At 37.3% G+C, this 16,550-nt stretch overlaps 1 protein-coding gene and 1 non-coding gene across 2 annotated transcripts; both read left to right on the forward strand.

The window, feature by feature from the left end:
• Positions 1-4,676: 4,676 nt before the first annotated feature.
• LOC148576606 (small nucleolar RNA R71) lies at positions 4,677-4,780 on the forward strand. Its single transcript, XR_015904078.1, has one exon. It is a non-coding gene; the product is annotated as a small nucleolar RNA R71 (small nucleolar RNA).
• A 6,525-nt stretch (positions 4,781-11,305) lies between these two features.
• Positions 11,306-14,479, forward strand: LOC148576607 (uncharacterized). The gene is given in 8 exon segments (XM_088502758.1): positions 11,306-11,623; positions 11,707-11,759; positions 13,381-13,434; positions 13,521-13,740; positions 13,796-13,860; positions 13,958-14,102; positions 14,184-14,305; positions 14,395-14,479. Coding segments are annotated over 8 exon segments (1,062 nt in total).
• Positions 14,480-16,550: the final 2,071 nt, after the last annotated feature.

Below are 16,550 nucleotides of genomic sequence, written 5' to 3' on the forward strand. Positions count from 1 at the left end.
TATCCTTTGAAGTTCAGAATGATTGGCATCTATAGGAACTCAGAATCTAGATAGTGTTATTGATTCTCCTAGTTAAGTATGTTGATTCTTGAACACAGCTACTTTATGAGTCTTGGCCGTGGCCCTAAGCACTTTGTTTTCCAGTATTACCACCGGATACATAAATGCCACAGACACATAACTGGGTGAACCTTTTCAGATTGTGACTCAGCTTTGCTAGAGTCCCCAATTAGAGGTGTCCAGGGTTCTTAAGCACACTCTTCTTTTTGCTTTGGACCTCGACTTTAACCGCTCAGTCTCAAGTTTTCACTTGACACCTTCACGCCACAAGCACATGGTTAGGGACAGCTTGGTTTAGCCGCTTAGGCCAGGATTTTATTCCTGTGGGCCCTCCTATCCACTGATGCTCAAAGCCTTGGATCCTTTTTATCACCCTTGCCTTTTGGTTTAAAGGGGTATTGGCTTTTTCTACTTGCTTTTCTTTTTTCTTTTCTCTCTCTTTTTTTTTTGCAAGCTTTTCATTGCTTTTTCTTGCTTCAAGAATTAATTTTATGATTTTTTAGATCATCAGATAACATTTCTCCTTTTCCTTTCATTCTTTCAAGAGCCAACAATTTTAACATTCATAAATAATCAAATTCAAAAATATGCACTGTTCAAGCATTCATTCAGAAAAATAATAGTATTGCCACCACATCAAAATAATTAAACTGTTTTAAAATTTGAAATTCATGCACTTCTTTTTCTTTTTCAATTAATCATTTAAGAAAGGTGATGGATTCATTTTCATAGCTTTAAGGCATAGACACTAAGACACTAATGATCATGTAATAAAGACACAAACATAGATAAACATAAAGCACAATTTTCGAAAAACAGAAAATAAAGAACAAGGAAAATAAAGAACGGGTCCACCTTAGTGATGGCGGCTTGTTCTTCCTCTTAAAGATCTTATGGAGTGCTTGAGCTCCTCAATGTCTCTTCCTTGCCTTTGTTGCTCCTCTCTCATGGTTCTTTGATCTTCTCTAATTTCATGGAGGAGGATGGAATGCTCTTGGTGCTCTACCCTTAGTTGTCCCATGTTGGAACTTAATTCTCCTAGGGAGGTGTTGATTTGCTCCCAATAGTTTTGTGGAGGAAGATGCATCCCTTGAGGTATCTCAGGGATTTCATGATGAGGAATTTCCTCATGCTCTTGATGAGGTTCTCTTGTTTGTTCCATCCTTTTCTTAGTGATGGGTTTGTCCTCATCAATGAGAATGTCTCCCTCTATGTCAATTCCAACCGAATTGCAAAGGTGACAAATGAGATGAGGGAAGGCTAACCTTGCCAAAGGAGAGGACTTGTCCGCCACCTTATAGAGTTCTTGGGATATAACCTCATGAACTTCCACTTCCTCTCCAATCATGATGCTATGTATCATGATAGCCCAGTCTATAGTAGCTTCGGACCGGTTGCTAGTGGAAATGATTGAGCGTTGGATGAACTCCAACCATCCCCTAGCCACGGGCTTGAGGTCATGCCTTCTTAGTTGAACCGGCTTCCCTCTTGAATCTCTCTTCCATTGAGCGCCCTCTTCACATATGTCCATGAGGACTTGGTCCAACCTTTGATCAAAGTTGACCCTTTTAGTGTAGGGGTGTGCATCTCCTTGCATCATGGGCAAGTTAAATGCCAACCTTACATTTTCTGGACTAAAATCCAAGTATTTCCCTCGGACCATTGTAAGCCAATTCTTGGGGTCCGGGTTCACACTTTGATCATGGTTCTTGGTGATCCATGCATTGGCATAGAACTCTTGAATCATTAAGATTCCGACTTGTTGAATGGGGTTGGTGAGAGCTTCCCAACCTCTTCTTCGGATCTCATGTCGGATCTCCGGGTATTCGTTCCTTTTGAGTTTGAAAGGGACCTCGGGGATCACTTTCTTCTTGGCCACAACTTCATAGAAGTGGTCTTGATGCACCCTTGAGAGGAATCTCTCCATCTCCCATGACTCGAAGGTGGAAGCTTTTGCCTTTCCTTTCCTCTTTCTAGAGGTTTCTCCTTCCTTTGGTGCCATAAATGGTTATGAAAAAACAAAAAGCTTTAGATTTTACCACACCAAACTTAGAAGGTTGCTCGTCCTCGAGCAAAGAAGAAAGAAGAGAGTAGAAGAAGAAGAAATAGAAGAGATGGAGTGGGCTTTGTGTTTCGGCCAAGGGGGAGAAGTGGTGTTTAGGTTGTGTGAAAATGAAGGAGTGAAGATGGGTTTATATAGGGGTGAGAGGGGGGTGTATGATACGGCTATAGAGGGTGGGTTTGGGAGGGAAAGTGGTTTGAATTTGAATGGTGAGGTAGGTGGGGTTTTATGAAGGATGGATGTGAGTGGTGAAGAGAATGGTAGGATTTGATAGGTGAGGGGGTTTTGGGGAAGAGGTATTGAGGTGATTAGTGAATGGGTGAAGAAGAGAGAGAGTGGTGGGGTAGTGGGGATCCTGTGGGGTCCACAGATCCTGAGGTGTCAAGAATATCTCATCCCTGCACTAGGTGGCGTGCAAAACACCCCCTTTCTGCCAATCCTGGCGTTAAACGCTAGGCTGCTGCCCATTTCTGGCATTTAACGCCAGCTTCTTGCCCATTCCTGGCGTTAAACGCCAGTCTGGTGCCCTTTTCTGGCGTTAAACGCCCAGAATGGTGCTAGACTGGGCGTTTAACGCCCATTCTGCTACCTTTACTGGCGTTTATACGCCAGTAACTGTCTCCTCCAGGGTGTTTTATTTTTCATTCTGTTTTTTACTTTGTTTTTGCTTTTTCAATTGTTTTTGTGACTTCACATGATCATCAACCTACAGAAAACATAAAATAACAATAGAAAATAGAAATTTAAAGTAAAAATTAGGTTGCCTCCCAACAAGCGCTTCTTTAATGTCAATAGCTTGACAGTGGCTCTCATGGAGCCTCACAGATGTTCAGAGCAATGTTGGAACCTCCCAACACCAAACTTAGAGTTTGAATGTGGGTGTTCAACACCAAACTTAAAGTTTGGTTGTGGCCTCCCAACACCAAACTTAAAGTTTGGTTGTGGCCTCCCAACACCAAACTTAGAGTTTGACTGTGGGGGCTCTGTTTGACTCTGTATTGAGAGAAGCTCTTCATGCTTCCTTTTCATGGTTACAGAGGGATATCCTTGAGCTTTAAACACAAGGGAGTCTCCATTCACTTGAATGATCAATTCTCCTATGTCAACATCAATCACAGCTTTTGCTGTGGCTAGGAAGGGTCTACCAAGGATGATGGATTCATCCATACACTTTCCAGTCTCTAGGACTATGAAATCAGCAAGGATGTAATGGTCTTCAACCTTTACCAAGATATCCTCTACAAGTCCATAAGCCTGTTTCTTTGAATTGTTTGCCATCTCTAGTGAGATTCTTGCAGCTTGTACCTCAATGATCCCTAGCTTCTCCATTACAGAGAGAGGCATAAGGTTTATGCTTGACCCTAGGTCACACAGAGCCTTCTCAAAGGTCATGGTGCCTATGGTATAAGGGATTGAGAACTTTCCAGGGTCCTGTCTCTTTTGAGGTAATCTCTGCCTAGTCAACTCATCCAGTTCTTTGATGAGCAATGGAGGTTCATTCTCCCAAGTCTCATTACCAAATAACTTGGCATTTAGCTTCATGATTGCTCCAAGGTACTTAGCAACTTGTTCTTCAGTAACATCTTCATCCTCTTCAGAGGAAGAATACTCATCAGAGCTTATGAAAGGCAGAAGTAAATTCAATAGAATCTCTATGGTCTCAGTGTGAGCCTCAGATTCCCATGGTTCCTCATTAGGGAACTCCATGGAGGTCAGTGGCCGTCTATTGAGGTCTTCCTCAGTGGGAATCACTGCCTCTTCCTCCTCTCCATGTTCGGCCATGTGAGATGTGGTTATGGCCTTGCACTCTCTTTTTGGATTCTCTTCTGTATTGCTAGGGAGAGTGCTAGGAGGGAGTTCAGTAATTTTCTTACTCAGCTGATCCAATTGTGCCTCCAAATTTCTAATGGAGGACCTTGTTTCAGTCATGAAACTTTGAGTGGTTTTGATTAGATTAGAGACAATGGTTGCTAAGTCAGAGGGGCTCTGCTTAGAATTCTCTGTCTGTTACTGAGAAGATGATGGAAAAGGCTTGCCATTGCTAAACCTATTTCTTCCACCATTGTTGTTATTGAAACCTTGTTGAGGTCTCTGTTGATCCTTCCATGAGAGATTTGGATGATTTCTCCATGAAGGGTTATAGGTGTTTCCATAGGGTTCTCCCATGTAATTCACCTCTTCCATTGCTGGGTTCTCAGGGTCATAAGCTTTTTCTTCAGAGGAAGCTTCCTTAGTACTGCCTGTTGCTGCTTGCATTTCAGACAGACTCTGAGAAATCATATTGACTTGTTGGGTTAATATTTTATTTTGAGCCAATATGGCATTCAGAGTATCAATCTCAAGAACTCCTTTCTTCTGAGTTGATCCATTATTCACATGATTCCTTTCAGAGGTCTACATGAATTGGTTATTTGCAACCATTTCAATGAGTTCTTGAGCTTCTGCAGGCGTCTTCTTCAGATGAAGAGATCCTCCAGCAGAGCTATCCAATGACATCTTGGATAGTTCAGACAGACCATCATAGAAGATTCCTATGATGCTCCATTCTGAAAGTATGTCAGAAGGGCACCTTCTGATCAATTGCTTGTATCTTTTCCAAGCTTCATAGAGGGACTCACCATCCTTCTGTCTAAAGGTTTGGACTTCCACTCTAAGCTTACTCAATTTTTGAGGTGGAAAGAACTTTGCCAAGAAGGCATTGACTAGATTTTTCCAAGAGTTCAGGCTTTCCTTAGGTTGTGAATCCAACCATGTTCTAGCTCTGTCTCTTACAGCAAAAGGAAAAAGCATAAGTCTATAGACTTCAGGGTCAACCCCATTGATCTTGACAGTGTCACAGATTTGCAAGAATTCAGCTAAAAACTGATGAGGATCTTCCAATAGAAGTCCATGAAACTTGCAATTCTGTTGTATTAGAGAAACTAATTAAGGCTTAAGCTCAAAGTTGTTTGCTCCAGTGGCAGGGATAGAGATGCTTCTCCCATAGAAATCAGGAGTAGGTGCAGTAAAGTCACCAAGCACCTTCCTTGCATTGTTGGCATTGTTGTTTTCGGCTGCCATGGTTTCTTCTTCTTTGAAGAGCTCTGTTAGGCCCTCTAAAGAGAATTGTTCTTTAGCTTCTTTTAGCTTTCTCTTCAAGGTCCTTTCAGGTTCAGGATCAGCTTAAACAAGTATGCCTTTATCTTTGTTCCTGCTCATATGAAAGAGAAGAGAACAAGAAAGTAGGAAATCCTCTATGTCACAGTATAGAGATTCCTTGAGGTGTCAGAGGAAAAGAAGAATAGAAGGAGAAGGTGGAGAAGAGAATTCGAACATATAAAGAAGGAGGGAGTTCGAATTGTACCTTGAGGAGGAGTCTTAGTCCCTTAAATAGAAGGATGTGAAAAGAGGGGAAGAATTTTCGAAAATAAATTAAAAAGATTTTGAAATAATTAAAAATAAATTTGAAAATTTGATTGAGATTTTCGAAAACTAAGATTGGGAAAGAAATCTAGTAATTTTTGAAAAAGATTTTGAAATTAGAAAAAGATATGATTGAAAAAATTAATTTTGAAAAAGATGTGATTGAAAAGATATGTTTGAAAAGATATGATTGAAAATCAATTTAGAAAAAGAAAAATTTTAAAATTAAAGTTGATTACTTGACTATCAAGAAATTAAAAGATATGATTTTAAAATTTAAAGTTTGATCCTTTCTTAATAGGCAAGTAACAACTTGAAAATTTTGAAGTAAATCTTTAATTGAAGCAAGAATTTTTGAAAATGGTAAAAATAAATATAAAATGGAAAGAAATTGATTTTGAAAGAGATATGATTGAAAAGATATGATTTGAAAAAGATTTGATTTTAAAAAAAAATTGAAAACTTGAAAAAAATGTGAATTAAAAACAAAATCTTCCCTCTAGTGTCATCCTGGCGTTAAACGCCCAGAATGGTGCCCATTCTGGCATTTAACGCCCAAATCTCAACCTTTTTGGGCGTTAAACGCCCAGCCAGGTACCCTGGCTAGCGTTTAAACGCCAGTTTTCCTTCTTCACTGGGCGTTTTGAACGCCCAGCTTTTTCTGTTTGATTCCTCTGCTAACTGTTCTAAATCTTCAATTCTCTGTATTATTGACTTGAAAAGACATAGTTTTAAAAATATTTTTTGAATTTTTGATGATGAGAATCAATAAAAATGCAACTAAGATCAAATAAACAATGCATGCAAGACACCAAACTTTAAATGTTTGTATACTAAGGACTATGACAATGTAAAAATGCATATGAAAAATAACAAAACACACTAAACAAGAGAATCTAAAGATCAGAGCAAGAAAATCATCAAGAACAACTTGAAGATTAATGAAGACACATGCATGTAATTTTCAAAAAAATGCAAGAAAAATAGAAACATGCAATTGACACCAAACTTAAAAATTGATACTAGACCCAAACAAGAAACATAAAATATTTTTTTGATTTTTATGGTTTTATAATTTTTTTTTTATTTTTGAAAATTATATGGAAAAGAGAATAAAGGGATTCAAAATTTTCAATAAGAATTCTAGGAATCATTGCAATGCTAGTCTAAGACTCCGGTCCAGGAATTAGACATGGCTTACTAGCCAGCAAAGCTTTCAATGAAAGCTCCGGTCCAAAACACTAGACATGGCCAATGGCCAGCCAAGCTTTAGCAGATCATTGCTAACAACAGCAAAATTGATAGAAATCAACAAGCTCTTGTGATGATAAGTTGAAACCTCAGTCCAAAAGATTAGACATGGCTTCTCAGCCAGCCAGACTTCAACAAATCATCATGAAACTCTAGAATTGATTCTTAAAAATTCTGAAAAGCACCTAATCTAAGCAACAAGATGAACCGTCAGTTGTCCAAACTCGAACAATCCCCGGCAACGGCGCCAAAAACTTGGTGCACGAAATTGTGATCATCAACAATGGCGCCAAAGGACTTGGAGCTCTCAAATGTGAATCACACTTTGTCACAATACCGCACAACTAACCAGCAAGTGCACTGGGTCATCCAAGTAATAAACCTTACGTGAGTAAAGGTCGATCCCACGGAGATTGTCGGCTTGAAGCAAGCTATAGTCATCTTGTAAATCTCAGTCAGGCAGATTCAAATGGTGATGGAGGATTGATAACTAAAAGATGAATAAAACATAAAATAAAGATAGAGATACTTATGTAATTCATTGGTGGATTTCAGATAAGCGTATGAAGATGCTTTGTTCCCCCTGAACCTCTGCTTTCCTATTGCCTTCTTCCAATCATTCATACTCCTTTCCATGGCAAGCTTTATGTTGGGCATCACCGTTGTCAATGGCTACATCCCGTCCTCTCAGTGAAAATGGTCCTGATGCTCTGTCACAACATCGGCTAATCAGTTGTCGGTTCTTGATCATGTCGGAATAGGATCCATTGATCCTATTGTGTCTGTCACACGCCCCACAATCGCGAGTTTAAAGCTCGTCACAGTCATTCCTTCCCAGATCCTACTCGGAATACCACAGACAAGGTTTAGACTTTTCGGATCTCAGGAATGGCCGTCAATAATTCTAGCCTATACCACGAAGGTTCCAATCTTAGATCAGAAACCCAAGAGATATGCATTCAAGCCATTGCTTGTAGAACAGAGGTGGTTGTCAAGCACATGTTCATAGGTGAGAATAATGATGAGTGTCACGGATCATCACATTCATCAAGTTGAAGAACGAATGAATATCTTGGAGAAGAAATAGACTTGAGTTGAATAGAAAAATAATAGTACTTTGTATTAATTCATGAAGAACAGCAGAGCTCCACACCTTAATCTATGGTGTGTAGAAAATCCACCGTTGATAATACATAAGAACAAGGGTCAGGCATGGCCCTGAGGCCAGCCTCCCAAAACGTGATCAAGTGTATGAAGTATGAGTAAAAGATGAGTAAAAGATGAAAATACAATAGCAAAGGGTCCTATTTATAGAAAACTAGTAGCCTAGGGTTACAGAAATCAGTAATTAATGCAGAAATCTTCTTCCGGGCCTACTTGGTGTGTGATTGGGTTGAGCATTAAAGCATTTTCGTGTAGAGACTTTTCTTGGAGTTAAACGCCAGCTTTTGTGCCAGTTTTGGAGTTAAACGCCAGAATTCTTGAGCTGACTTGGAACGCCTGTTTGGGCCATCAAATCTCGGGCAAAGTATGGACGATTATATATTGCTAGAAAGCCCAGGATGTCTACTTTCTAACGCAATTGAGAGTGCGCCAATTGGGCTTCTATAGCTCCAGCAAATCCACTTTGAGTGCAGGGAGGTCAGAATCCAACAGCATCTGCAGTCCTTTTTCAGCCTCTGAATCAGATTTTTGCTCAGGTCCCTCAATTTCAGCTAGAAAATACTTGAAATCACAGAAAAACACACAAACTCATAGTAAAGTCCAGAAGAGTGATTTTTATTTAAAAACTAATAAAAATATAATAAAAACTAACTAAAATATACTAAAAACATACTAAAAGTAATGCCAAAAAGCGTATAAATTATCCGCTCATCAGTTGCAAAGACACTCTGTTGTTTAATTACTTGTTTAATTATAACTTGTCCTGAAAGTTGTCGTATACAGTTTTGTAGCATGAATGTAATTGTTGACTACCAAATGATTTTATTTAGGGCTTCTTGTAATTCCTGAAGAGGAACTAAACCCTGTTCCTGACTTTGCCATAGCCAACAACATGGAGTCATGGCTAGTTAAGATTTGCCATGATTCTGAAATACCTGGTCCATGATTTTTCTAGTAAGAAAGATTTCTGAGAGAGTCTACTCCGTTTTATGGATTCATAGTGGTATTTCCTGGCAATCCATTTGAAGCTGCTATGGTTGCAAATGGTCATTTTTCTTTGGTTGAAAAGGCTGCCCGTGAAGACGCAGCTTTGGAAATACTTGGTCGAGTACTAGAAACCACTGATAAGGAGATTCGCAATTATAACTACTTCAAAATTAATCTACTTCGCAACTCAAACAATGTATTCAAGGCAAAGGTTAGCCAGCTCGAAGATGCTCACGAGAAGCTGATGGCAAACTACGAAGCCGTTGTGAACGCTCACATCGATGGGCAATCTCCTTGATTATGTTGTTTTTGTTTTTGTTTTGCCAAGGGTTCTATAATTAACTTAATGGGTTGAGGTTAAGGTATTTATATTTTCTAATTGTTTGGTATGTTGTATTTGGTGCTTGATGTTTTTTTTTTTTTGGCAATCTCCTTGATTGTGTTTTCAATTTTGTTTTACTAGGGTTCTATAATTAACTTAATAGGTTGAGGTTAAGGTGTTTATGTTTTCTAATTGTTTGGTATGTTGTATTTAGTGATTAATGCTGCAATGGAGTAGTTAATTAACATGAATTTGTTTAACTTGTCAGTTCTTGATTTTTAATTTGCTTCAAAATGTGTTATTGCTAATAACTTTTGATTAATCAAGTACAAAATTGTAGGGTTATATTTTATTAGTATTTGACTAAGAAAAATTAATTGGTATGAGTAATAATAAATACCAGTGCTCTGTATGTGGCTTTTGTTGTACTGCTTACGCTGGTTGTAGTCACCTTTGTTCCAATCAAAGTCCTAAAGGGAGTAATTATTTTTTGTCGCCATTTGTTCAGCTATGCTTAGCATGGGTTGTCATGACAGAGATTCCTTTGAAAATAGAGGTTAGGCAGTCGCTGGTTTTAAGATAGAGTCTGATAAGGCCAACTTGACTAGAAGATTATATTTGTTCCAATTCAATTAGGATAATATATATTGAACCTTTACCGTAATGGTTAATGCTGTGTGTTCTTTATTTTATTAATGTGAACGAAAGACCATAGATCAAGGGTAATTAAAATATAGAGGAAGAGTATTTCAATTGAATTTATTTTTGAATCCAATAGTGGCAGTAATAACTAATTTTTTTTCTCTAAAGTTGGTCAATAGTTTAGTTTGTTGCTTTGTTATGAGTATTATTGGTTAACAGGTACGTTGAAAATGTAGTAAAGTAGCATATGTTTTATAAAGTATACTAGAAATAAGACACTAACAACATTAAGGAAAAAATGTTGTTTTATCATTAAATATATTCATTATCTATGTTGTCGTTTTCATTGATAGCGAGTAAGAATAAAAAAAACTCTCTATCTCAGACATGATTCAGGCTAGCTTTTTATATGGTACAGGCTTTGCGTAGAATTTTTATACATACACAAACCCAATTTATTAGTTGTATCCCTTTGGTAGCAGTAGTAACCAGAATTTTAATATTAGGAGTCAAAATTTTAATTTATAATTACTCTTAATTTTTTAAAAAATTTACAATATTCTATAATCTTAACATTTTTTGTGTAGTTTAGTTATTCTGTTTGTTTTTATGATTTTATTAAACTTTTTAATTAAATTTTTATAATTTAAAAGTTTATAATTGAATTTTTATATTAGATAAAAATTATAAAATAGGTTCTTCAAGCTCTTTTTTTTTTGTTAAAAGATACAAGTACTTTTTAAAATTTTATTTTTGTATTTGATGTAAAATGCATTATGAAATATTCTAGTATTTTGTATTTTTTTGCTAAAAAAATAACTAGTAAAAATATAATTACAAATTTTTATTTAACATAATTAAAATCCAATGATAAATTTTTAAATTATATGAATTTTATTAAAAATTTAGTAAAATTACAAAAACTAATAAAATAATTAAATTTTATTATAATTAATTGATTAGTATTTATAAAATTATTATTTGAAAAAATAAATTTATACCAAAATTATGTTTATTAAACATAAAAACAAAATATAAAATTAAATAACAATTTAATAATCATATACATAAAGAATTAAAGATGTTGAGATTTGGGAGATAATTCTACCATTGGGCAGCAGTACATACCACCCTTCACTAGTTATATTTGTCGTGATGACATTCATGAAATTTGAGTATAAATTTACTAGTTGAACTCTGATGCATAGCAAGGGTTGGTCGTGTTTGACTTTTTAAAATTTTGCAATGGAGCCTTCAAAGATATGTCTTAGATCTGCCCTTACTCAAGAACCCAAGTTGTTGACGTATGTATCTCAAACTCTCTATTAGAACTTCATGAATTATAGTTATAATAGTAGATTCTAATTTATTTTCTCCGTCTGCCTAGGAATCAACGACTCAACTCCGAAAAGTTTATGGTTTCTGCAAAGGTTGCATCAGTTCTATTTTCTTTTGTGCAAGACCATGATGTTTTGAACATCATGTTTGATAATATTTTTGGTGGGGCGGGCAGTTCTAATGTGCATGTACCCAACCAAGATCATGAGGTCTTCGTCGGTAGTCCAGCCATAGTTTTTGCAGATACAGACGATGGCAGCCCTTCCGTGCAGGTAACGACACTGCCTGTTATGGGGAGAAGGCTCTTCCATTCACCAACTCCAACATGTTTTGGATCAGAACCTCCTAAGTGGTTGAGGGTTGGTTCAAGCACAAAGACATCTTGTGTAAGATTGGTTCGTTGTATGAATCATGCTTGTTAACTCCATGATAACGCATGTAGCTAGCTTGTGGTTTATGTTTTTCTTATTTTACAAAGAAAAGTTGTAAGCCAAGGTTTAAGGTGATGTTTGACATGGACTTTAGCTGCTGGTATGCAAAGTTGTGATCATCAACAATGGTGCCAAAGGACTTGGAGCTCTCAAATGTGAATCACACTTTGTCACAATTCCGCACAACTAACCAGCAAGTGCACTGGGTCGTCCAAGTAATAAACCTTACGTGAGTAAGGGTCGATCCCACAGAGATTGTCGGTTGGAAGCAAGCTATGGTCATCTTGTAAATCTCAGTCAGGCAGATTCAAATGGTGATGGAGGATTGATAACTAAAAGATGAATAAAACATAAAATAAAGATAGAGATACTTATGTAATTCATTGGTGGATTTCAGATAAGTGTATGAAGATGCTTTGTTCCCCCTGAACCTCTGCTTTCCTATTGCCTTCTTCCAATCATTCATACTCCTTTCCATGGCAAGCTTTATGTTGGGCATCACCATTGTCAATGGCTACATCCCGTCCTCTCAGTGAAAATGGTCCTGATGCTCTGTCACAACATCGGCTAATCAGCTGTCGGTTCTCGATCATGTCGGAATAGGATCCATTGATCATTTTGCGTCTGTCACACGCCCCACAATCGCGAGTTTGAAGCTCGTCACAGTCATCCCTTCTCAGATCCTACTCGGAATACCACAGACAAGGTTTAGACTTTCCGGATCTCAGGAATGGCCGTCAATAATTCTAGCCTATACCACGAAGGTTCCAATCTTAGATCAGAAACCTAAGAGATACGCATTCAAGCCATTGCTAGTAGAACAGAGGTGGTTGTCAGGCACATGTTCATAGGTGAGAATGATGATGAGTGTCACGGATCATCACATTCATCAAGTTGAAGAACGAACGAATATCTTGGAGAAGAAATAGACTTGAGTTGAATAGAAAAACAATAGTACTTTGTATTAATTCATGAAGAACAGCAGAGCTCCACACCTTAATCTATGGTGTGTAGAAACTCCACCATTGATAATACATAAGAACAAGGGTCAGGCATGGCCCTGAGGCCAGCCTCCCAAAACGTGATCAAGTGTATGAAGTATGAGTAAAAGATGAGTAAAAGATGAAAATACAATAGCAAAGGGTCCTATTTATAGAAAACTAGTAGCCTAGGGTTACAGAAATCAATAATTAATGCAGAAATCTTCTTCCGGGCCTACTTGGTGTGTGCTTGGGTTGAGCATTTAAGCATTTTCGTGTAGAGACTTTTCTTGGAGTTAAACGCCAGCTTTTGTGCCAGTTTTGGAGTTAAACGCCAGAATTCTTGAGCTGACTTGGAACGCCTGTTTGGGCCATCAAATCTCGGGCAAAGTATAGACTATTATATATTGCTGGAAAGCCCAGGATGTCTACTTTCCAACACAATTGATAGCGCACCAATTGGGCTTCTGTAGCTCCAGAAAATCCACTTTGAGTGTAGGGAGGTCAGAATCCAACAACATCTGTAGTCCTTTTTCAGCCTCTAAATCGGATTTTTGCTCAGGTCCCTCAATTTCAGCTAGAAAATACCTGAAATCACAGAAAAATACACAAACTCATAGTAAAGTCCAGAAGAGTGATTTTTATTTAAAAACTAATAAAAATATAATAAAAACTAACTAAAATATACTAAAAACATACTAAAAATAATGCCAAAAAGCGTATAAATTATCCGCTCATCAGCTGCAAAGACACTCTGTTGTTTAATTACTTGTTTTCTCAGGGCTATCTGATGAAGTGTGTGGATTTATTTTTAATTTTCTCTTAAATTATGTATGATTGTGTACGTATGTATGTTAAAAGATAAAATGAACTAAACACAGAGACACTGTGGTGAGAATGCTTGAATGTCGCCTCACTAGGCATCACATAATAACTCTAATTCCTGGACATCCGATCGATGGAAGAGTCGTTGAAATGATGGCCATGCATAACACTTGCTCCATACAATACTTGAATCATCCATATTTTTGGTGCCTTACACGTCATTTTGCTATGAGTTGATCCTTCACCCGGTATTTTCTTCTCTAGGATTTATTTTCAGTTTGCATCCCCGTATTTACATGCTAGGGATATTATTTTAGGAAGATGTTGTTAGGGGTTGTTGGTGGATGAACTTGCTGAAATATATTTGCCACTCTGGGTTAAGCCAAGTCAATTTCTCAATCCAGTAAGTAATTACATTCTTGTCAACTTGTTACAATTGACAATGCTGTTATTGCATTTTTATTAGAAAAGTTTTAAAATCCAATTGAATCTGGAATCAAATTTTCATCTCCGTCGAAGACATCTTCTTCCATTGGTATTGCGTCGCGGTTGACTTTGCTGATGAAACGGTATACCACCTGGACTCGTATCCAAATCCAAACATAATTGTCGACAGGGAAAGTCTAATGCACAACATGGTACGCGAGCTTGTTAATCAATGGACATCTCTTTTTTGCATTTTTACATGGTTCATTTTGTCTATTTGTGTATATTTCCAGGTTGGTAGGCTCCACGACCTGATGACATATCCCACTTATGGTCCTCTCCGAGCGTTTACACCAACAGACCTTTGCGAGTGGCCAATTAGGAGAGGGCAAGGGATCTTAAACTGCAACACAAGGTTATAGCTATAACTGTTTAACTGCAATTAAATTATTCAATTACATGTGACCATGCTAACTGCAACCCCACCAATTTGAGTGCATGCAGTGATAGTGCAGTAGCTTGGGTAATTTCATGGCTAGACCCAGAAGAAAGGTTCAATTCTTATGACTTTTTGAACCTCTTATTATGACCAAGGTTCTAAAAACCGGACCGATCCAAACGGTTCAACTGGGTTAACTGGAACTAGTCAGGTAGCTGGTCCGGTTCACCTATAAAATTGCTCTGCAAAAAATTGGCAAAAAGCGGCCAAACCAGCGATTAACCGGCAAACCGAAAAAACCGGCTAGGTTTCAGCAAGTACCCATTTTCCCCCAAGCCATGAAATGGCGTTGTTTTGGCACTGATTAAAAAAAAGGGAAAAAAGGGGCTGAGGTAAAATAACGTTGCAGCCACTATCCTGAGTTTCCTCTTTGAAGAGGAGTAGTCACCCCCAACCCTAAATTTCTCTTCAACTTTCTTCCCCACAAATGCCACCGTCACCTCCACCAAATGCCAGAGCGAAGCGTCACCGTCGCATGTCAAAGCGTCACTGTCGCAGATCGAAGCAGCACTCGTGGATTGAAGCGTCACCGTCTCTGAAGTGTTGGCATTGTCTGGTCATCGGCTTAGCATCGTCGTGGTTGTCGTCTGCTTGTCATCGTCACCGAAGCGTTGGTCGTTGTCTAGCTCTGACCTTCTATGCTCTTCACTTTTTCCGCGGTGAGTACTTCACTATTTTTGCTTTTCAATTAATTTTGTGTATTTAGTGTTGGTGACAAAATTGTATGAATTGGACATATTTGAGTTCATTGGTTTTTGGTTTTGTCAATTAAATTTTATTCAGTGAAGAATATAGGGTAGATTGGAGTTCACAAATTCAGATGCAGAGTTCTTCTGAGTTCTTGTTCTGTTGAGTTTTTCTGAGTTCTTCTAAGTTCAATTTTAGAATTTTGCTATATAAATTCAATTATGCTCTGTTGAATATTTATTTCAATTTTGGTATTTTGAATTTTTTATATAAATTCAATTCTGCTCTATTGAATTCGGCTATATTGAGTTTTGGTGAATTAACTGGATGAATTGTTGAATTTAATTATGTTGAATGTCGTATGAATTGTATGAATTGATATATTCATCTGGATTTTGGATTGTTGTCATTTTGAATTTAGATGGAATAGCCACATAATGATCAGCAACCACAACATAATGCTGTACAAGAATCTCAAATAGGTTCCTCTCGAGGAAAATTTGACCCAGTTTGGGAATATTTCATTGTAAAGTATGATAAAAGTCACAAGGCACAATATACTTGTATCTTTTGTTTGAATACTTATAATGGAGGGGGGTATATAGGATGAAATATCATCTTGCAAAAATTTCTGTACAAATTAAAGTATATAACAAAGTCACTGAAGAGGTTGAAGTATTGTTTGTTCATTTAATGATGATTATGACTTCTGATGAGTAGTGTCTTTGTTTAGTTGAAGTATTGTTTGTTCAATGTTGTTTCTTTTAGTCGCAAAACATTTTGTGTTTGTTATTTATGTGCGTTTTGATTTTTTTAGTTATAAACTTTGATATTTGAAGTTGTTTATGACCTTTTAATGATAAATTATGGATAATTTATTTTGTGAAATTGTAAAATTTTAAATTTTATTAGTTTAGAAATTATTGAATTTAAATTTTTAAAATTATGTATTGAATTTTTTATAATTTTACTCTATATTTAATTAAACCGGTTCAACCACGATTTTACCCCGGTTGAACCATTGAACCAGTCACTCGATCGATTCGATGACCAGTCTGGTTCTCGCAACCTTGATTTACCACCGGATACATAAATGCGACAGACACATAACTGGGTGAACCTTGTCAGATTGTGACTCAGCTTTGCTAGAGTCCCCAGTTAGAGGAGCCCAGAGTTCTTAAGCACACTCTTTTTGCTTTGGATCACGACTTTAACCACTCAGCCTCAAGCTTTTCACTTGGACCTTCATGACACAAGCACATGGTTAGGGACAGCTTGATTTAGCCGCTTAGGCTAGGATTTTATTCCTTTGGGCCCTCCTATCCATTAATACTCAAAGTCTTGGATCCTTTTTACCCTTGCCTTTTAGTTTAAAGGGTTATTGGCTTTTTGCTCTTGTCTTTTGATTTAAAGAGCTATTGGCTTTTTCTGCTTGATTTTTCTTTCTCTTTCTTTTTCTTTCTTTTTCTTTATT

The sequence above is a fragment of the Arachis ipaensis genome, chromosome B1, assembly GCF_059453495.1.
Source record: "Arachis ipaensis isolate K30076 ecotype BB chromosome B1, ASM5945349v1, whole genome shotgun sequence".
NCBI classification, from domain to species: Eukaryota; Viridiplantae; Streptophyta; class Magnoliopsida; order Fabales; family Fabaceae; genus Arachis; species Arachis ipaensis.